This window comes from Trichechus manatus, unplaced genomic scaffold, assembly GCF_000243295.1.
Source record: "Trichechus manatus latirostris isolate Lorelei unplaced genomic scaffold, TriManLat1.0 scaffold00064, whole genome shotgun sequence".
Lineage (NCBI taxonomy): Eukaryota > Metazoa > Chordata > Mammalia > Sirenia > Trichechidae > Trichechus > Trichechus manatus.
In genome coordinates, this window is record NW_004444000.1 from 9,355,127 (window position 1) to 9,377,582 (window position 22,456).

Here is a 22,456-nt window from a genome sequence, read left to right on the forward strand (position 1 = left end):
CTGCTGCTCCTTGGAAACCTTATGGGGCAGTTCAGTTCTGTCCTGTAGGGTCGCTATGAGTCAGAATTGACTCGATGGCAACGGGTTTGGTTTTTTTGGTTTAATACAAAAGTACTGTAATAGGTAATAAAGTGAATACGGTAAAGTTCTCCACCCGTAGAATGATTTCACTATTGTGATTGATCCGTGTGATTACCAGAACCGATACAGTCATCAGCAGGCCATGTAGAGAAAATTTTTGCATTAGAATTTTACATGATTAGAGTTTAATATTTTATATTAATAGCCACTTTTGAAAGTTATTGTTCATAATAATTTACGTGCATGCCCACACCACTTAAAAAGACAACCCTGGCCGATCATTCAGTCACTTCTGGATAAAATTTTATTTTATTTTAACCAAAAATTCCACACTTTAGAAACATGAGTAAAGCTCTGATTTTCCCACCTGAATTACTTGGGTTCAAGGGCAGTGGAATGCCTGCCCCCGAGTTCATCAAGTCTGAACTCCGGTATCCCAAGTATGCCTGGATGACTTCCACCAGAGGTCCAGCACTTCCGGGGTCCCGCAGCCAGAGAGGCAGAGCCAGGCGCACAGAGGGGCCTGTGTGCAGCTGGTGGCATGTGGACGGGGTTTGGAGACGGCACTCAGATGGACAGGCAAAAGTAATCCCAGCTGCTTCCCTTGGAGAGAACAAGCGAGAACCCGGAAATGCTGAATCCCTGACAGGAAGCAGAATCTGCGTGGAGAATTGTCAGCTCAGCAGGATCATCCAGATCATCAGAGCATGTGGAGTTAAAAGAAGCAAACTCAGGGCAACCTTTTCCAGGGCTTTCTGCCCTCATCCTTGGCCTTCATGTCACCCTGGCGTCCAACTACCCTAACTTCTATGTTTAGAAGACGCCTGGCGCCTCCTAGTCCAGCTGACCTTCAGCTCTGCTTCGTAGCAGAACTACTGCTTGTCCATCTGGCCCAGCCTGTGTTTTCCACATGTGTTGTCCTGGCCAATTTCCGCCATCAGCCCTTTTCATCGACTCATAAATCTAATGGAGGGAGCAAACACACAAAACAAAACCCACACAGTTCAAGGTCACAGATTTGTGTTGGATGCGAGTAAAGGGAGGAAAGTCGATTCAAATTTGGAAAAATTTGATTCACTAAACATTTGATGGACTAACGCAGCTAGCACATGGCAGAACTTGTGAGTCAGTCAACAAATGTTTAGTGAATTGAATATTCCCCCGTTAACTGAAGAGTACCCTTTGCTACAGTAGAATCCTCTTCCCCTCTAAGAGGAGACATCTCTGGACCTGCTGCTAGCTCGCTCTTGGGCGTGTGAAGTGGGGAGGAAGGGGGAGCGCTGTTGTGTTTCTTACTGACTCATTTGATGATTACTCTATTGTTTGAAGGGCTGGGTGTTATGCAATCAACATTCCCCCTTCCCCCTCTTTTTTTTCCCTAACAATCTGGGATTTTCCATCATTTTGTCAACCTTCCTGGACACATGTTGATTTTTCCACTACATTTTCTGGGCATGTCCCAGGGCGAGGCATACTCACCACTCCCGAGAACTTCAGCTTCCCCCTGGTGGCAGGGCCTGGAGGGCCGCTCCAGCAGTTCTGCTGGTCTGCCAGGGCAGAACCTGGACTGAGCAGCTTCCTGACAGCTCTGCTGAAGGCAGGCAGGAGGAATAGTGATGCCTGCCCTTCTGTCTTGCAATCTAACTTCCCTACATTGTCACGCTCAGAGGCCATCTGTCTGTTCCTTTTTTCAGAGGTTATCTGTTGTCATCTTTTCTCTTTTATGTTCCCACTTTGTTCAGCCAATAACGCTTTAGGCGTGTCCTGGCAATTTTTTTAACTGGCCAGAGTTTACAGAGATGGCTGGCTGAAGCCCTTCTGCAGTAGCCCGTCCTGGAACTCAGCCATTTTGTAACTCAGTTTCCTATGATGCACCAAAGAGTTAGCTGGAGGAAGGTAGCTCCTGGAAATCACTGTGGTACAATGTATCGGTGCCAAGAGATCACAGAAAGGCCGCCAGGAATTCTCGGGTTATTTCTTTGCCAGTTAGCCTCTTGAGGGAAATTGTGCCCGAGGTGGATTCAGATGTTTAGTTACAGTCATGTTTATACGCCACCATTTGAACACGGTATACACATACAGGAGGCACTGGGCAGAACAGAGACAAGGGCACACATGGGTGTAGCAAATGATGGAATGTTTGCCCATCTTCAGATTTTCATGCCCCACTCCTCTTCACCCATCCAACCAGTCAGGTCTTAATGGATTTTACCTCTTGTACACACCTCAAATATATCCACTTCTGTTATCTCCACTGCCACCTCTTAGTCCAGGCCAGCAGCATCTCTCACCAGGACTGATAACTTCTTAACAAGACTTCCCACATCCATCCATACTTCCCTCCTGAGCCATTCTTTATACAACAGCTAAGGTGACTTCTTAAAACACAGTGTGGATATGTCGTTCCTCTGCCAAATGCTCAACAGCTTTTTATTTCACTTAGGATAGAATTATACGTTCCTTCATGTGCTCCCTGCTTATTTCTTCAAGCTCACCTCAAGCAGTTGTCGTCCTTGATACGCTGCTCCAGCCACACTGACCTTTTGGTACTAAAACTTGTCACTTATGACCTTCATTTATGCCCTTCCTTTTGTCTAGAATAGTGAGCATGGGCAAGGAAGGTAGCTTCTGGAGATCACTGTGGTAAAGTTTATCGTTGCCAAAAGATCATGTGGAAAACTGTGCTCAAGGTGACCTTTAACTTTAATGGGCATCAGGATCCTCTGGATTCTGTGTTAAAGCACAGATTGCTGGGTCCCACCCCCAGGATTTCTGATTCAGGAGGCCTGGGAGGGGCCTGAGGATTTGCATTTCTAACAATTTCCAGGAAACGCCTAATGCAGCTGTTCCGGGGACCCCACTTTGAGAACTGCTGGCTTGGAGTACTCTTTCCTTCCTCCTAAGGGAGGCCTCTTCTAACTCCTCTAGACTTGCTGGAACTCCTGTTATATGTTCACATTGCATCTTATACTTCTCCTTTGAAACCCTTGTTGACGTTGTGTAAAATTTAGCTGTGTGGATAGCTGTTGATGACTGAATCTCCTGCAGGATTGAGACATCCAGCTCCACGATGTAGGGAAAATTTCTATTTTGTTCACACCGTCTCTCTAATTCTCGTATATAGCAAGTGCTAGATAATTCTTTGTTGAATGAATGAATATTGGTATTCGCTTTGCATAGGTAATTGAAATACCGGTAGCACTGATGCTCTCAGCGAGTGCGAAAGAGAAGCAGAGACTATGGGTAAACTAGCTGAGCTGTACAGAAAGAATGGATGTGTTTCGTTTGGCAGGGATGTGGGGCACTGCAGGCAAGAATCGGTTTTTTCAGGGCCCTAGCGCAGTATGGAAATCCCCCCCCCTCCCAATTTTACCTGCTCTGGTAAGGTAATTAGCGTGGTTGTTTCTTCAGCTTGCCTGCTTCAGCCCTTCCGTGCCCTGTTGTGTTTTCTATGTGGTTAATCACCTATTTACTCTTTGTTATTCGTATGCTATTTTTCTTGTAGATATGGAATGCGCAGATGTCCCACTGTTAACTCCAAGCAGCAAAGAAATGATGTCTCAAGCATTGAAAGCTACTTTTAGCGGTTTCACTAAAGAGCAGCAACGCCTAGGAATTCCAAAAGGTACGCTTTTGTACTTGGACAAGAGAAACTGGGGCCAAACGCTAGGGGAGGGGCTGTTTTCTCCCCCACAGTGTTAGGTAGCCATCGTTAGAGACCACACCTCCATCAGCAGCTCAGATTATTGCAGACGTCTGTTAGAACAATCATAGATGCGCAGCTAACGTTCCTCCATCTCCTAGTTTGTCAGCGCCATCTTGGTCATGGGCAGTGGTTCCCAACTTGTCTACACATTAGAATCACTTCGTTGTCTTCAAAAAATTCCACATCCGGGCCTTACCCTAGACCAATTAAATCACAGTCTCTGGTGGCATCAGTATGTATCTTTTCAAGCTCCTCAAGTGATGCCAAGTTTGAGAAATAAGTTTAGGAAACTCTATGTTAACATCACTCTGGGCCACCATTAAACTTACTTGGAATTGGTTCCATGACCTGCATTTCTTGGAATGTATTGATGTTTCTGTTTTATATACAATGTGTTTGTACTTGGGTGTTCTTATCTGAAAGAGTTTATTCAGGAATGTAAGGGCCTGGACATGTCAGAAAGGAGAACTGACTAGAGAACACTTAAGCTTCCACCAAGGACTACTTTATGAACCATCTGAGAACAAAAAGAGCAGTTCTGTATTGAGTAAGAATAGTATTGCCTTTAGATCAGGCCTGTTCTACTGCTAGATGAGAGACCTCCAGCCTGGTCAGACCAGAGCCTTAGATAGAGTCCGTGAATGTGTCTGTCCATATTTTCCCATGTGTACTGCTTGACCACAAACCGCAGCCGACAGCGACGCCAAATACCCTCTGAGGATCACCAGGAAGAGTAAAGTGAATTCCGACCGCTGGATTCGTTAACATCTCATAAAGCAGCCTGCCAAATTGAAGGGGATAACTCTGGGGGCACTGTGATATAACACATTCGTTATGTGTTGTGGGTTGGTGTAGCCCCGTTAAACCGGGGGCCGTGCGTGGAAACTATACATTGTTCTACAACACTGTGCAAAGCAGATCTTGTGGTTTGTCTATACTTTGCAGGGAGTCTGGTGTAAGACAGGCACCTAACAATGTTATTATTACTAAGTACCATTTGAGTGACTTAAGATTACTAATTGCTATGGTTATTACTAAACATAATTGGCTAAGATAAAAGTAATTAAAGATAATGGTCTTAAGTATAATAGTTAAGAGCAGGGCAGGGCAGGGTGAAACCTCCAGAACACACTTTCTTTTGTTATTGCTGCTGTTAGAGAAGCCATTTGTTCCCTTGTCCAGGGCTCTGTAAATCTGTGCAAGTCTAATGGGAAGAAGGCAGTGAGAGAGGAGGTTCATGGGAATCCGAGTGGAGGGTCGAGAATACGTGTGTGACTCTTTGGTTAGCTGTGGTTATCTCAGGTGGCAAAATGGAGAAGGTGCAATGTGGGAGGTGGGGAGGAAGGTTATGGAAGGTGCCCAACGGCATTTACGTACACATGGGTATTTCCTAACTCTGGGAACAGGAGAGCGTCCTCAGCATCTCACAGCCTCAGTAGTGCTGCTCTGAGGCTCAGGTAAGAGTTCAGAGCTGACCTGCTGACTCTTCATTTGATCTCTCCCCTCAGACCCCCGGCAGTGGACAGAAACCCACGTTCGGGACTGGGTGATGTGGGCTGTGAATGAGTTCAGCCTGAAGGGCGTGGACTTTCAGAAGTTCTGTATGAACGGAGCAGCTCTCTGTGCCCTAGGAAAAGACTGCTTTCTTGAGCTGGCCCCAGACTTTGTTGGAGACATCTTATGGGAGCATCTAGAGATCCTGCAGAAAGGTAAATGTGTCCAGACAAGGTGAGGTGGGGGGTGGGGGTGGCTGTGAGAGCAGGTTGGCGAACGTACCCAGTGGTGGTACAGTGACGTCATTAGGGGAGCGGGGTCCTCTCCCACTGTACAGAGAGGTGCCTAGTATAGTGCCTGGATGTAGCACCTGCTCAAGAAATGTTAGTTTCTTTTTCTTCTTTGCACTGGGGGTTCAGGGTCACACCCTGATTTTAAACCCTTAGCAAGATGGGACTCCTGAACCTGCTTGGTATGCAAAGTTATGGTCTTAGTCCTTATTTCAGACCCAGGCACTGTTGGAAGCAACAGTGCCCACAGCCAACCCTAAGATAGCTTGTTTTTCTGACAGTCCTAATACATGCTCCCTTGATCTGTGGCAGCGGTCATACCTGGTCACACTGGCAAGAAGGCGTAGCCTCTTAGAGTTTATTAATAAGACAGGCATCTTCACCCATTTACTGGCTCGGAGTGCAGGAGTGCAGTGCCCTTTTTACATCTGGAGCAACAATGGTGGGGTTATGTCAGGACACCATGTTGCAACTTTGCAATGACATGGTCTGCCCTACCAGCCTCTTCCAACCTTTTTGGACCAAGTGACTCATGTACCACAGCCCTGGCTAAAGACAGAAACGGCAGCAGGCGGCAAACTTGGGTGTTTTTGCGCTTATTTTTCTGAATTTCTTCTTAAAATAAATTTCAGTTACCAGCAGTCAGCAGTGCCCTCCAGCTGACTGTAAGCCTAGAAGCCCGCTGCCCTCTCTAACCCAGTCTCACCCCTTCCCTGTGGTCACCAGCTCCAGCCCTTGGCACAGACGCTGGGGAAGGCAGCGGAGCTCAGGATTAGCACTTTCGTTCCATATAATACCTTTCTTTGTTTAAGAGTATTGTCCACGCTGCAGCGCTCAGGAGAGACCCAAATTAGATTCTTCTGGGCACAGGAGTGTTATCTTTATTCCTTCTCTCCAGCTTCTGTTGGAAAATAAACACAGAAGCACAGCGAATCTGTGACTGTGGCTGCAGAGGACCAGCGGGCGGGCAGCTGCACGGGCTCCCCGAAGCTCCAGCATGTTCTCCATGGAACTGCACCTACGCCCACTCACATGTGTTGACACCAGCAACCTGGTTATAGTGGGTAGAGACATGGGAGGCTCAAAAGCTGTCTGATTTAACCGTTGACTTACAACACAACAGCAGATTCCACCAGACTGCGTAATCCAAATACATCTTCTAATATACTGTTTCCCCATCTTCATCGAAATGGAGGTGCCTGGTGTCCCCGAGTGCTGAAGCCTGTCTCTGACCATAGTTACCAATAATACCCACATAGCATGCCCTTATTTCCTAAGTGCTTGCACATACCTTCTCTTTTGATTCTCGAAACAACCCCATAAGATAGGAAGGGCGAGTCCTATTATTGACCTCTGCTGCAAAACGAGGGTCAGGTTAGGTGATTTCCTCAAGATCACTTGTTTCCTTAAGCTTGAGGCTTCTTTTTTACTTAACCTCCTGTCCTGTGTTCTTTAGAAAATCGTATACACTCACGGGGAGCCTCTGGACCCCTAAGTCCAGTTTGCCCTACCTGACTGCAAAGGAATCATTTAGGAGAAGTGGACTCTGTATGTTGGAGAACAAAAGCCCTATCACCCCACCCAGTCTCCTCTTGAGAGAAGGCAGTAAGAATCATGCCTCTCCAAAGCTCTGAAGGGCTGAGCAAGGTGTTTGTACTGAGGCTCTGGCTTTTGTTCGGAAATTAAACTAGAACAACTCAGCCCCAAAGGAACATGGCTGCTCGGGTTGGGGTGGAAGGCCACAGATACAGGGGATGTTGCAATCTGATAAGGTGCTAGAGCAAAGTTTAATCATTTTATCTCAGCTGGAAACTGTTTTTCTCTGCAGGCATAAACTTGTTTTCTCTGCAGTTTCTGCTCCCAATGAACTCTCAAATACCTAAGGGAAAAAACCCAAACCAGCACTCTCTTTTTGTGTCTGATTCTTGGCGTGAAATACAATGCAGACTACTCCGTACGAGAATCAGAGGCCATACCATTTGATTCCAGACTAATTAGAGAATGCCACAGGTCCCAATAGCCCAGTGGAGAGCCTGTCTGTCCTTAGTTACCCTTCACAGACATTCCTCTCCCATTCTCAGGGAAGCTGGTATCTGGGCAGTAGTTTGGTTACATTGCTTTTCTCTCCCTGTGTGGGGGTCCAGTTATATTTCATCAGATAGAGTCACCTGCCCAGTGTCCTGCTTCTTGTTTGGGCCTGAACTTGAAATCTAAGTGCAATTTAAAAAAAAAAAAAAAACGAAAAAAAAACAAAAACAAAACAAGATTCTTCTGGGCACAGGAGTGTTATCTTTATTCCTTCTCTCCAACTTCTGTTGGAAAATAAACACAGAAGCACAGCGAATCTGTGACTGTTAGAAGAAAAAGAGAATAGGAAATCTACCTGTCTAAAGACTATAATGTATTTCTGGAAAGGTTTTGGAATTGATAACTTTGAAGGCTGGGGACTGATCTTGGTAACGCCCGAGATGTCTTCTAGCCTTTGCTCTTGATGTGGTCCACACACACACAGCACAGCATACACAGACTCATCTAGGAGGGACCAAATGCCTTGTTAACTCTTAGAGATTACTCACTGATCTTCTTTCCAAGATACTAAATCTGATTTTGTAGCTACTGAAACTGTTCGCTTAGCCATCCTTTCTGTGATCTCATCCTTAGACAAGGCCCCAGTCAGAGCAGACTCAGGCACCGAGCTCAGTTCAAGAGCGTGTGGCTTTCTTAGAGGAGGGGTTGAGATCATTGTGTTCTTGCATCCAAGATCCTTGTTACTTGTGTGTTGACCTTTTCTTTTGTTCCCTGCCCTGTCTGTTGCAGAGGATGTGAAGCCATATCAGGTTAATGGAGTGAACCCCACCTATCCAGAGTCCCGTTATACCTCGGATTACTTTATTAGTAAGTTCATCCTCCACTCCTCCTTCCCCATCTCGCTCAGGAGAATGGGAACCTACAAAGGGGGCCCTGTGCCTGCTGGTCTCAGGCTCCCTCATGGTCATTCCACAGAAAATAATAATTGTTGAAGTATAGAATTCTCTTTGTTATTTATTTTGTTACTTCCTACAAAGGCACAAGGTTTCAACCATTTACATGTTTTATTAACCTGCACGTTCCTACACGCTAGCTGTCAGATAAGGAGCTCTGGTGGCACAATGGGTAAATGCTCAGCTGCTAACCGGAAGGTTGGTGGTTCAGACCCACGCAGCTGCTCCGCAGGAGAAAGACCTGGTGGTCTGCCTCTGTACAGATTACAGCCAAGAAAACCCTGTGGGGCCGATCTACTCTGTCCCATGGGCTCACCATGAGTCAGAACCCAGTCGACAGCACCCAGCAGCAACAAAGTTCTCAGATACCTTTCACATATAAGTCGCGTGGTACGTCTGCTGCAGACAGAATACCACTCGACCCTAAACTTACTTTTAAACCCCTAAATCTTACCTGATCCTGCGTACCATGGCGGCCGCCAGAGGGTTGGGTTGGGGATTTGATCTTGGCCCTTGTTCTTTCCTTTTTTACTTGTGGGAGGACAGTACCTGTTGCCGTTGACAATTTTGCTTCGTAGCGACCCCATGTGACAGAGTAGAACTGCCGCATAGGGCTTTCTCAGTAATTTCTCAGTAATTTCTCTGAAACTTACCCTCAAGAGTGAACCAGGAGGCTTCAAATTCTGTTACAGAAAATAGGCCTCCTCCTTTCTAGTGGGAGATACCTAAGGCATATGGGCGGAAGAAAGGCCTGGCGATGTACTTTCGCCAGTGATCACCTTCCAGTTCTGTTGTGCACGGGGTCGCCAAGAGTTGGGGGCCCACTCAGCAGCAGCTAACAGCAATAACAACAACAAAAGCATGTTGGAGAGGTGCCCACAGGAAGAGAATTAGTGTAGAACAGCTCCCATCTGATGGCTTAGAAAGGGAATCTTAAAAACATTCATTTTTACTCTGCTTGATTGTGATTTTTAATCCAACAACAATAATATCAACTAGTATGCATCAGGAGCTTATTATATGCCAGAATGCTGCGTATACTCTCACTGGATCTTCACCACAGCACCAGGAGGAAGGTTGCAATCAGCCCTATTTTATAGTTGAGAAAATTAAGGCAGAAAAGAGAATTAACTCGTCAAGGACCACAGCTATTGAGTAAAAGAGTGATGTTAGCAACCCAGGCCCTTCAGACTTAAATGTTTTCCTCTTATTCTCTAAGGTAGCCAGCTTATTCTACACTGTGGGGGTGAAGAAGTGCTGGCTTTAGGGAAAAAGCTCCCCTCTCTCCAGCTGCAAACCCTCTCTGTTTCCAGGCTATGGTATCGAGCATGCCCAGTGCGTTCCTCCATCGGAGTTCTCCGAGCCTAGCTTCATCACAGAGTCCTACCAGACGCTTCATCCTATCAGTTCTGAGGAGCTCCTCTCCCTCAAGTATGAAAATGACTACCCATCAGTCATTCTCCGGGACCCTCTCCAGACAGACACCTTGCAGACCGACTACTTTGCCATCAAACAGGAAGTCGTCACCCCAGACAACATGTGCATGGGGAGGACCAGTCGTGGTAGGTCAGATTGCATCTCTAAAAGCTCTTGAGTTTCCAGGGATTACCTAACTTTGTGAGTTTTCTGGATCCCAGGTGCTCTCACTTACTGGCCCTGGACACTGCTCCTTTTCAGCCTGCTCATCTTAGAATGTGTGCATATTAAGAACTTTCCATCATGGACTTGTAGGCAAGCCCATCATAATGACAAAAAACAATGGATTCATGGTGGAATTGAATTTTAGCAGGATAAACAATCAGGTTTCTTTTTTTAGGTAAAATATTTTACCCAGATAGTAACTGTAGCTGGATGTAGTGGTTTCTTGAGGTATGTGTTATTTTCTTTGAGAGGGTCTTGCTGGAGGAGGACACAGCTAAGTAAAAACGGTGCGGGTGACCTTCGGGAATATCACTAAACTTGGCGTGTCTTCTGGTGGGCCTGCCAGAGCTTCTCCAGTCACACTGCACGCCCCCGTCTGGGGCCTGGCAGAGCCTCTGCCCCTCAGCCTGGGAGCCTTGGCCTTCTGTGACTTCTCTGATTTGGGAAGATACAAGATGGTTAACCAGTGGTTTATTTGGAACCAGTCATCTGCAGTGTGGTCAAGTGTGTATTTAGCTAGAGGACCAGGGAAATAGGTGACCAGAGCTTCCAAAAGAAGAAACTCTTATTGACATAACTGTAATGGTAAAATATTCACTGACGGGGAAGGAAATGTGGCAAAATAGAGCTGGCTGACGTAAAGCAAAAAAGGTAAAATACACCCTCTTTTTAGGATCAGGCCATAAACAGCGAGGCACGCGGTACGCCTAGGGAAGTGTGCAGATGTTTTGTTTCTGAGAGAAGTACAGTTCATCAGATGGAGAGATTTGTGCCCTCAGGAAGTAACTGCTGGCTTCTGAAAAGTTGAAAAAAGTGACTTTTCAGGTGGATAAACGGGACTGAGTAACAAACAGGAACAGAAGAAAACCTTGCAAGGTGGTGCTCAGAAGCCCTTACTTAGGGAATACCGGGCAGGCCTGCATCACCTCTTAGTGACTTCTGCTCAAAGGCTGCCCGTCCTGTCTCTTCTGAGGCTTTCAGAGAGGACCCCAAAGGCATTTTTACTTTGAAGAATCATCCCCCTCCCCCAGGGTTTGTGGGCCGTACACATTGTCACCTTTTTCAAGTGTTCAGGCCCAGGCTTCCTCCCAGCAGGCACCTGCGTAGGGAAAGTCCCCAGCAAAATCAGAACTTGTTATCTTCTCTCTCAGGGCCCCAGGGTGTTTGGGTTTCAGACAGAAGGGGATGGGTGGGACCAGCTTCACCTTCCTCTTTCTCTCTTTTTTTAATATTTGGGTGTATGTCTATTTAAATACATGTACCCATGTGGATGTACGTGCGCGTCTTCTTTCTCAGGAAGGTCAGAGCATTGAAAAGACTTTCTTTCTTATATGTACGTATGTTGGTGTTGGGTGCGTCGGGGCCATTTTTGACTCATAGCGAGTCCATATGACAGAGGAGAATTGCCCCATAGGGTTTTCTAGGCTGTAATCGTAACGGGAGCAGACTGCCAGGTCTTTCTCCCGAGGAGCCCGCTGGGTGGATTTGAACCGCCAACCTTTTACTGGCAGCTAAGCGCTGTGGGCTTGGACTCAGCCGTGTTGTAACTTTGGGTAAATCCACTCTCATGTTGTTCTGAAATCATGCCTGGCTTTGCAGTTGTATCATTGTCCCTTCTCCTCCCTCTTTCTCTTCGTTCTTGCTTTCTGTTCCCACTGTCATTGTCAACCTCCAGCTAATGACTACAGACCAAACAGTAACCCTTACAAAGAGCTACCTTGAGGTAGTTCTCTCTGGTACTTCTCACTCCAGTGTCAGGCCACACGGGAAGAACCATTGTGTGCCGGGCTGCTTTTCACATGCTGGGAGTGCTTTGAACGGGACACATTCCAAGGGCCGATTGAATCTGCGCTGGTATGATGATCTGTCTAGTCTGAAAGCATTACTGTTAGCTGGCGATTACTAATGATAACCATAGTGTTCATATAGTCCATTATTGTACACAACATGCCTCTGTATCCCACTTGTTTGAACTCTTAGAGCTGTCTTTGTGCCAGTCTGCTCAGTGAGTGAGTGTAGGGCTCGCCCATCTATTGCTTTGGGGAGCTGGAGGTCTGCTTGCTAGAGCCAGATGGTTTTGGAAAGATCTTGCTGAGGCATTTCTCAGAAAAGTTGCTCATTGGACATCTTTGAGGATACACACTGCCCTGCATGAACACAGTAGCATAACCAAGTGTTTAATCCAGTTGGATTCAACCCATTTTTTTTTGAGAAAATACCCATAAATGAAGGTTCCCAGCTCCAGGATTGTGAAATAGAGCTCAAATGAAAGCAGCGTACTGCTCTAAACCACAGCTCTCAACAGAGTTGCATTTGGCTTATGTTTGAGGGGTTGCCAGAGAAGAGTTATGGCCTAGTTTAGTGTTCTTGCTTATTGGGACTCCTTGGAAACTCACCAGTCTTGCTTGTGGAAATTTCGGTCTCCATGCCTCCAAATATAAAAATGGCTAATAGAGATAGAAATCTTTCAGAGAGACTCAAGCATAACAACTGCCTGAATATCAGTGACCCGTGGGGTGTTCTTCATGAAAGTATAAATCCTCTCTGTTAGGCTTTTGGCGTGTTTGCTTTGTAGAGAAATTGAATGACTGTTGAGATCAATAGCTGGCATGAGCAAACACCTTTTTATGAGATGCCACAAAATTTCCTGTTCTGTTAAAAAGAGGCGATGACATTCTTCTCGTGGGCTGTTTCCCCGAGTCATTGAATGTGAATTTCTGGAGAGGACAGTTGCTTCATTTTTATCGTGAGAGTGGACTGCATAGGCAAGGTGGAAAACTTTGTGAAGCGCTTCCATTTGCTTCTGGAGATTACCTTCCTTCCAATGGATAATTGGAGGAAGGCATGAGATAAAGCTTTTAAACAACCACCTTTCTGTTATGGATGGAGGGGACAAGAGGTCCAGAAAATCTAAAATAGTGGATTATTAAAAACAAAAGTACCTACTGGAATTCATTTTATTTGGGATTATCTTCTTATTTAGGGGCAACCTCCTAATTACTGCACATTTAGTTTTGGCCTGGGCACCTGTTCATGCTTCTCTTTCATTGTTTTGACCAAATCCCCATCGTTATGTAGGGGAGAATACACTGGAAGCATACCAGTACGAGGTTCGATAGGCCAATCTTATTCTGGGATCTGAAATCGATAGTAGATCAGCCGCCACCCATGAACAATTGAGAGTTGACTTACAGGTATTTATTTCTACGTCAACTCGGTCACTTCATTTGGTCTCCTGACTTGTAATGAATTGAGGTGGCCATATAGTCTCATGATTCATCTTAGGGTGCCTGAAAGGCGTCTGAAAGTAGAACATGGAAAACATTCCCGTGAACCTTTTCAGCTCTTAGCTGCATTTATTTCCTTCCAGAATTTTGTGTGAGCCTCCTTTTTAATGGGCAGTTTTGCCAATGGAAATTTCTCCAGGAGTTATTGTGTAATCATAGTAGCTGTTTATGACCTGGTTTGGGAAGTTAATGAACTTGCGTGATCCTGTGGTCAGCTAAGAATGCCTTGAAGCAACTCACAGAGTAAAGGCTTTCTGACATTGCCTTGGACATTAACCGTTTACTTGACTCTTGTTTTGTATCGCCCATCATTCCCCAAAGAAGTAGATTTTCAAGTACAGCATTGTAGTTGGACAGGATAAAGAATAAGGATTTCTGTTTTAGAAGAGGGATAGTATTTCTTCATCTCCTGGAAAACATATCTCATAACTTCTTTCTCTACTTGAGAAGGCATAGAGGCAGGGCATGTGTCTCATTTTAAAATAGTATTTGGGAAAAATGCTAAAAAAATAACTCCTTAGTTCCAAGGTCAAGGAGAGTCAATCCGCTCTTAGTCTAATGGAATTTTTTTCTTATGACCGAGACATTTTGCCAAATTGGGCCTTTTGAAATCATCTCATTGGCTTGAGTTGGAAGAGGGAAGTCAGCCTGACACTGATCTGATTCCTCCCAGTACTCACTGGTTCTGAAACCTTAGCCAGAAATCCCATAACAACGCGTGCTTCTCAGCTTTTCAATGTCTGACTTCAGAATTCTTGAGGTCCCAAATATTGGTGTCTGTCTCTGACAGATATGCGCAGCGTTCAACTCCGAATCTCTGGACTCAGACATATAAAACAGGGCACAGAGTGGGAGTGGGCGCAGGGCAGCCACTTCCCTGGAGCAAACCCACAGCCCTGAAGCCTCTATTCCCACCACCCCGCCTCCCTTCTTCCATCCCTCCTGTGGATCTGATTAGCCAGCTGTCCTCAGATCAGAGGGTTTTTACAGTTGTTGTTTTTCCCGATCCCTCCTCCCCTGTCCTCTTCCTCCCTCCTCCTTTACCTCCAGGTAAGCTCGGAGGCCAGGACTCTTTTGAGAGCATAGAGAGCTACGATAGTTGTGACCGCCTCACCCAGTCCTGGAGCAGCCAGTCATCTTTCAACAGCCTGCAGCGTGTCCCCTCCTATGACAGCTTCGACTCAGAGGACTATCCGGCTGCCCTGCCCAACCACAAGCCCAAGGGCACCTTCAAGGACTATGTGCGTGACCGTGCTGACCTCAACAAGGACAAGCCTGTCATTCCTGCTGCTGCTCTGGCTGGCTACACAGGTAGGCGCCCTACAGCTACCCAGGCAGCCTTGGTGGGGATGCATGTTCAGTGGACGGAGCAGTGGAGGGCCCTGTGTGCATACACCCAGGGACTGAGCATCACACTCGCGCTTTCTGTGGGGAGTGGGGAGAAGGAGGCTCAAAGAAATCTGCAGTTTCTTTGGCCATTCTGCTTGTAAATAGCCATTGATTTTTAGAAGCAAATAGTATCATTCTGCTCCCAGGGGTCATTTCCAAGAGTGGTAGAAAAAACTTACATTTTTTACTTTTTTCCCATATCTGGGGAAGGGAACTATCGTGAATTGGTGTCCCTGGAAACTCCACCCAGTGACCTAGCATCAAGGGACTTTTCCTGGCCTACTCTTGGGCAGTCTTTCTGAACATAAAACAACCTCTGTCAGAGGCGTAAGGATGTCCTAGACTCTACATCTTTTTGTAGTATAGTACTCACTAGGCTATACCAAGTGTCAGAAAAATATCCTTAGTCACCCAAAACCCTGTCTAGGTCCATCCTGCCCTACATAGGAAACCTTTTTGTTTTACTGAGCTTTAATATCTGTTTAGAGTAAAGATCTCAGATTGAAGGAGCAGAAGTTATGGTACTGGTGCATGAAGAAAGACACCTAGAGAAAGGAAGATGTAGGTTGAGAGCTTGGGTTTTGATTGAAAATCTGGAAGTAGAGCAAAACAGTTCATTCACCAAATGGGTTGTAGTATATATGTTGCCTAAATCTGGAGACATATGAAGAGTATATCAGAAATATCCATGAAACACTAATGTGTTAATTATCAGATTCTTTCTGAAAAATTGTAATGTCTTCTGAAAATTAGAAAATGTGTTGTGAGTGGAGCCTATTTTTAGCTTTGATGACTCAGATGTGATCTTGGACTCTGTTCTCATATTTCCTCCACCCTGGACAGGTTGCTATGTGGGGACTCTGTGTGGATTACGAACTGGCCTGACTGAAGACTAATAGCAAAATTTGTGTTTCTCCTGAGCTGTCCGATCTTAAGCGTGTGTTAGACCCCTATTCTCGCATTTCCAGCAGCCTCGTTTTTCACTAGGAGAACCAGCTGACCTTTGAGAACAACTCAAATGCTTAGACAAATTATTCTCCCTTCAAAGATAGGGAAAGTGTCTTTTCTGTTGCATTCCACATGCAATTGATTGCATGAAGTAAGTACTCAAGAGTTAGGTTTATGTTTTGGGATAGCGAGAAGGTCTGTGTATGAATGGAGATCCTCATTTCATAGAACCATAGAGTCCTAGGCCAGGAAGAGACCTTAAGATCACCTACTCTGTCCTATCAACAATATGCCCACCATCTTTGCTTGAGCATCTCTAGTATGTGGGTACTTGCTCCTTTTCAAGAAAGTCCTTTCCCATCTGTGGCCAGCAGATTACTAGAAAATTTACCCATTTCCATTAAAGACATCTGGAATGAAGGAAAGCATATTAAGTCTCTCAGGATATACCGAGTGCTGGCTCTCCAGATGTTTTAAGAACTACACCTTAGTTGGATATATGATGAAGGAGAGAGAAGTGCTGCTTAATTAGGAAGAGAAAGGAAAGGCCAAGGTAGCTGTAAAATGACTGTGGACCTGGGAGGCAGCAAGGTGTCTCTGGATGATGGTGCTCCTTCTGTTCTTGTGGTGCAGGGCAGACAGTGCTCTGTTGGTTGCTCAAGTGTGAAGGTCAACCCTTCTATAGCTCTTCCACCCTCACTTCCAATAACAAATCTTCCACTTAGTTTCTCTGTTATCTTCCTTTCTTCTCCCTAACACAATCGCCGCCATCACCACCATCAATGTTCACAATGATAATTCTCCAGTGACAGCTTTCATGAATCTCTCTTAGCAACTAGGCATGGGATACTGAAAATATAACTAGTTAGGGCAGTTTAGTGGATAATGAGGTTACATGAACTGACTTTAAGTTCTAAAGTTCGGGTTTTGTTCAAAGAAATCCATGAGGTTTATGATTTAGGGTCAGCTTTCATGGGTGAGATTCTGGTAAGAATCCATGGCCACACTGAGAAAGATCTTTCTGGAAACAGCTAAAACCTGATCTTCACCGCAGATGTAAACGCCTCTGGAAGTGTTAACTGTGTTAGTTAGCGGGTTTTCTAAACAGAAGAAGTCATGAAGCCTGCAGAGCTAATAGTCTGCAAGAATGAATGGAAGGGTTTTGGCTAAGATGGTCACAGTAGCATGGCAAGGGTTATCTGAGATGTGGGGAATCTTTCCCAGAGCGCACCAGTTTCTTGGAGCTCTTACTAAGGAGAGGAGGGAAGGGCTGGGTTGGAAATTGTAAGAACTAAGGGGTGTGCCATACAAATTAGGGACATGGACTGTCATTGAGATAACCAGCACTAAAATGCTGCCTGCGGGGCTTCTGTGCAGTCAAATGCTGCTTTCAGCACACACCCAGGACATCTGGAGCTGTGAGTTATGTGTGATGTCACTCCTTTTTTTGGATAGGTTATTTAATAGGTATTCTTTTTTCTTTCTTTTTTTTTTTTTTAATTTTTCTTTTTCTTTTATTCCTTCCTTTCCAAAAACCTGTGGCCATTGAGCCAATTCCAATTCACAGTGACCCCATGTGTGTGAGAGTAGAACTGTATCCCGTCGAGTTTTCAATGGCTGTAATCTTACAGAAGCAGATCTCCAGCTTTCCTTCTGTGGCACCCCTGCGTGGATTTGAACCGCAGACCTTTTGTTCAGTCACCTAGCGCAAACTCTTGGTACCACGCAGGGACTTTTTTCACTCCAGACATGGGAAAAGGGAATAAAACATTCAGTGAGTTGAAGAAAAGGTAACTGTCAATTACAGATCTCTGAGACTGGCATAGTCATTTGAATTAAACAACACGTTTAAAGCATCTCACCATATTTCTTCTTCGTAATTAAGGATCTAACTTTTCACACCATCTCAGATGGTGCTGATAATAGACCCCAAAACAGAAGTCCTCTGTGCTCCCTCCCCACTTGAACCATGCTATGATTTTAGGTAAACTTACCTTGTACTTTTTCTACTGTCAGTGAAGTAGAAGTGTTCATCCTTATCTTGGTGGAAGAAGATCTGTGAGAATGTAATGGAGCTAAAATATTAATTAAATGAGTGCTAGACCTTGTGTGAGACGTAGGAGAAAAAGCCCAATTGTGACAAATCAGTTAATTCAGCAGATGTTTCTGCACGCGTGTTGAGTACAGATAAGTGTTAGTAGCCCGTGAGGATTCACTGTCTTGTTGAGTTCTGGATTTCGTAGAAGGCCTTGGACTTGAGCTGGATTCCCTTCTTGTTGCTAGGCCAAATGATGGTCGAGTTTGTTAGGCATGTGAGGATGAGCCCAAACGTTGGTAACTTGTTCTCTGCGCAGTGCCTGGTGGCCATCTCCTGGCAGCAGTGCCACCTGATCTGATGTGGGGGTTCCCTGACTCTTGCAGCCTAGTATGGCCCCCTGTCCTTTCAGATACAGTCCTAGGGCATGGGGAAGGGATGGAACCTACCCGCTCAGCATCTCCACCACCTGCGGGGCAGGCAGTGACTGCAGAGCCTGTGAGTGGGTCTGCTTTATGCAGATATGTTAAGACAAGTCAAAGTTTGGAAAAGTACTTTGGAAAGTGGAAATCTTTGTCCAAGTGTTAACAATACTTCCTTATTGCTCGTAAAAGTCGCACCTATTTTCTGTCTCAAGGTCTGCTCTCCTTCTCTGTCTGTTTCCTTAAAATTTACCCTGGGGCATGTGTGGCCACACAGCAAGACCACTTGTTCTTTTCATCACTGTGACTCGGCGGGAACAAGAGGGTGTGTGCATGGGTTCTCTGAGCTGGGAGAGTCCATCTTTCGGACATTGCATTAGGGGCCTAGGTCTTTGTCCCCATCACCTTCAAAGGGATCCATTTTATTTCTTTGTACGATGTCTCAGTTACCGCACTGTAAGTGTGGAAATCAGTTAGAAACTGAATTTTCACATTCTCTTACACAGTTACATTCCTCCCTCAAAGATAAGAAAATTGCATCAACCTTCTCTGAGCTCCCATGGCAACTTGTTAAATTAGGTCAAGATGCGGGGGCAGATAACATAGCTTGAAACCCTGCCTGTGAGCTGAGTGAAGAATATATCAAATGCAATGCTAACTTCCGCCAAAATGTACCTTCTTACCTTACTGTGAACTGCTTACGGTTATCAAACTGATACAATCAGAAAGCTCTATTTCTCTTGTTCAGAGATACGTTATGAAGCCTTCTAATCACAAAACGGTCTGACAGGGGTGGCTCAGACTTTTCTATATATTTTGTAGACCTGAGGAGAATGCTTTCTAGATCCTTGAAAAACATAGACATCTCTGGTTGGTTTGTTTTTTTCCCATTGTAGTAGGTGTAGATTAATATACTGGAATATCAAATTATACTCCTCCTGCCTGCCTGTCCCTCCTTCCCTGTTTTATAGGTGATGAAATTGAGGCACAACAGAAGTGACTTATTCAAGGCAGTGTAATTGCAGTCTGCAGAAAAGGTAGCTTCTGAATGAATCATAAGTGCCAGCTGTCTCACCTGACGGGAATTTCTTTCCTCCACGTCAGGGATGAGAAGGCTCATGGGTTATCTCAGTTGTCCCTGTGGAATGATTAGGGACCTTGTCTCCACTTGTCACTAATTAACACTTTACATGTCGGTTAGGGGTGTGTGGGAGGGGGACCTTTGGCTTCAGCCCTGAGTTATTGGCCTGTAAATCACCATTACGGAACTTCATTCCAGATCGCCAGACAGAGCCACAGGTAAAGAGTCCCTTCCTATCAGTTCTGCAGCTGTTACTGGGCCGGTCTGGTGGTAAATTGTGAACAAAGTAGTTAGGGGCTCTTTTTTTAGAGAGTCTGAAAAAAGGTTAAGGCCAAAGCCAATCATTAATTCTCACAAAATGATGTTTTATAATTACCTGCACGTTTGTAAATATACAGTCCCTCAGTTTCCTTAAAGTTAAACGAGAGACTGTCCGGAATTCAGCTTCCGAGTATTTTTGTATGAGACACCACAAGAAAGGCACGAGTCTTCAAGAAAAAGAACCCCTGTCTGTGCCCCTGTGTCCCCTGCCCTCCGTTCATTTCTGACTCATGGTGACCCCGTGTCCTTCTAGGTGCTCTCAGGATGCTTCAGGCCCAGAGCAAATCCTTTTCTCCATGTTTCCTAGATGGTACGAGAGCCAGTTTAAATCACACAGTAACAAAGTCCTCGGGCCAGGCAGACAGAGAGCTTGGAGTTCTGACTCCTCGTTGAGTTTTCATGGTTCAGTAACCCAAAGCTACCGCTGAAACATGTTTTGGAAAACAAACAGCTTTACTGTAAAAGGTCGTGCTTCAGAGTGCTCCAATTCAGAATGAAACCTGAGATTTGGCAGCATTACCCGAAATCTTAGTTTTCTGAAGGAAAGCTGGATTGCAGAATCATCTCAACGTAGTCAGGTGCAGACAACTACTGAGGGAACGTTTGATCTGAGCCTAAGTTAGTGATAAAGAAAGGTACCACCAAAGCAAGTGAGTAGTGCAGTATGAATTTGTGCAGAAGAGTCTTAAATTCTAAATGCAGATAGGTATGCTATTAGGAACACTTTTGTTGTTGTTGTTAGCTGCTGTTGAGTGGGACCCAGACTCACGGTGACCCTGTACAACAGAATGAAACACTGCCCAGTTCGGCGCCATCCCCATGATTGGTTGCAGATCAGACTGTTGTGATCCACAGGGTTTTCACTGGCTGATTAGGGACACTTTAGAGCTTTTAAATTTGGAGGGATTAGCTGGGCAAAGCTCTGGAATATCCCTTTCAGGACTGTTGGGATACACGGTTGCCTATCCACTTCTTCCTGCCTCTCAGGTTCATCGGGAAGCTGCTTTCCCACTGACAGTGTGTGCTGCCGCAAGGCCTTTATGACTGTTTGAAACTGAGAAAGTGGGCGTGTGCTGCAAATTACTGTTTCTACAGGGTGTTGTTCAAGGTGTCCATTTTCGGTAGGAAACAGAAATTTTGAAAAATCTTCTTTGGGACACGGTATGCCCCTCTGAACTCTAGGGGACATCAGGGGTAGAATTAGTGGGATACTGTCTGTCCCTCGGGACTCGGAGAGTAGGATTGTTGGTGGGGGCAAAAAAAATACATATATATACTGCCTACCAAAAATTCAGCAATACTCAATGATTCAGCATGCTTTCACTAATGAAAACACATGGTTTCAACAGAAAATTCAAAGCAGAAAATTATTGGGTCTTGAAAGAGAGAAAAACTTCTCAGCCTCCATCTAAATACCATTGATAGAAGACAGTTTGCATAACTTAAATCATGGAAGAAGAATCAACTTATGACAAGAGCATTCGTCTCCTAGAACCCTGGTGCCCACTCTTCACATTCGCCGCCTTTCCCTGGGAGGCCCAGAGAATTGACGTGGCTAAATGAGGTTCTTGGCTGGCACAGCCAGGGCGGGCTTTCAGGCAGACCTCAGAGTCTCAACAGCGAGCATCCTTAGGTTTCCTGGATGGAGAGGAAGAGAGGACCTTGGAAAGGAGAAAGGCAGCATATGAGCGTGTCTTCTTTTTCCTGCTTAGAGGCCCCATGATTTGCGGTGCAGGAGGCCAGGCAGGTCCCCCAGCCATAATGGAGGCTTCCTCCCAGTTGCATCTCAGGAGCTGGGAAGGACTCTGCTGTGTTGGGTGGTGGACCCCAGAGAGCCCCTGGGATGGACTTGGTGATCTCCGTGGAGTGATGGGTTAACATGTTGCTCACTTATTGATGGGAAATTGATGGGAAGTACTGTGGAGCACTGGGGTGGAAAATTCCCTGAAAGGCTGGAAACTGCCTGGCAGCAGAAGCCTGTTTGTGTAGCCTGCACATCATTCTTACCATCTTTGTCTTCTGATGCGTTAGCTTTGTGGCACGTTTTCTTAATCTTCTGCCACCCATAGAAAGTGGCCACATAGTAGGAAGATATAGCTTCTCTGTTAGTTTCCTTAAAACATTTTTTCTTTAAAAAACGTGGCAAGCAGAGGCTCCCTGTTTCCACTGGTTTCCTTTGAAAGCAGCAGCTGGCTGAACCATCCCAGTGTTTTGACCCAGATATGGTAATAATTTGCAGGCTGTCTTTGGGGCAGATGAAGTTCATTTAGACTTTAAATATTTCTCTACCCTTGATGCTGTTTACGACTATTTGAAGCCTAGCAGGTGCCTGGATTTTGGAGAACAAGAAAGGGTCACAAGGTGACCCATGTTTTCTGGGCACAGCCCCCATGCCTGTTTTAAAGGCGGACTATGATTTTGAGTCATCGTTCAACTAAATCTCACTGCGAATGATGGACTTGGGTGGCGGCCGCTGTGAAATTCCACTCTGTCTCCAGTTTGAAGCTCCACCTTTTTTGCCTTTGAAGTAAAACGTTTCCACTGAGCAGAATTTGGCCAGGGTGCTGCTCAGGCATCCACACAAGTCCTCGTTGCCTTTAAACAGTGACCTTGGAAAGTCCCCACAGCCTTTGTGGGGAAAGGCCCTGCCAGAATGTCCCAGATACTCCTACTTGCGCCCTCTGGCATCTCTCTCTTTTCCCTGGATGGCCTTCCCTGGTTCCGGAGAATGAGAGCGGCTCCTCCTTGTAGAGAGCGGACTCGGGAGAAGCCGCGCTCGT

The 22,456-nt window shown here is 45.6% G+C and overlaps 1 protein-coding gene across 5 annotated transcripts in view; it reads left to right on the plus strand.

Moving 5' to 3' along the window:
• Positions 1-22,456, plus strand: part of ETS1 (ETS proto-oncogene 1, transcription factor) — a 73,374-nt gene that overhangs the window by 36,027 nt on the left and 14,891 nt on the right. For 3 of the 5 annotated variants that reach the window (XM_004379335.2, XM_023734067.1, XM_023734069.1), the window contains 5 exons: positions 3,587-3,706; positions 5,296-5,496; positions 8,389-8,466; positions 9,866-10,114; positions 14,531-14,791. In XM_004379335.2, coding sequence (XP_004379392.1) covers positions 3,587-3,706; positions 5,296-5,496; positions 8,389-8,466; positions 9,866-10,114; positions 14,531-14,791 — 909 coding nt within the window. The remainder of the gene's footprint in view (positions 1-3,586; positions 3,707-5,295; positions 5,497-8,388; positions 8,467-9,865; positions 10,115-14,530; positions 14,792-22,456) is intronic. The other 2 variants (XM_023734071.1, XM_023734070.1) reach the window with 1 other exon arrangement.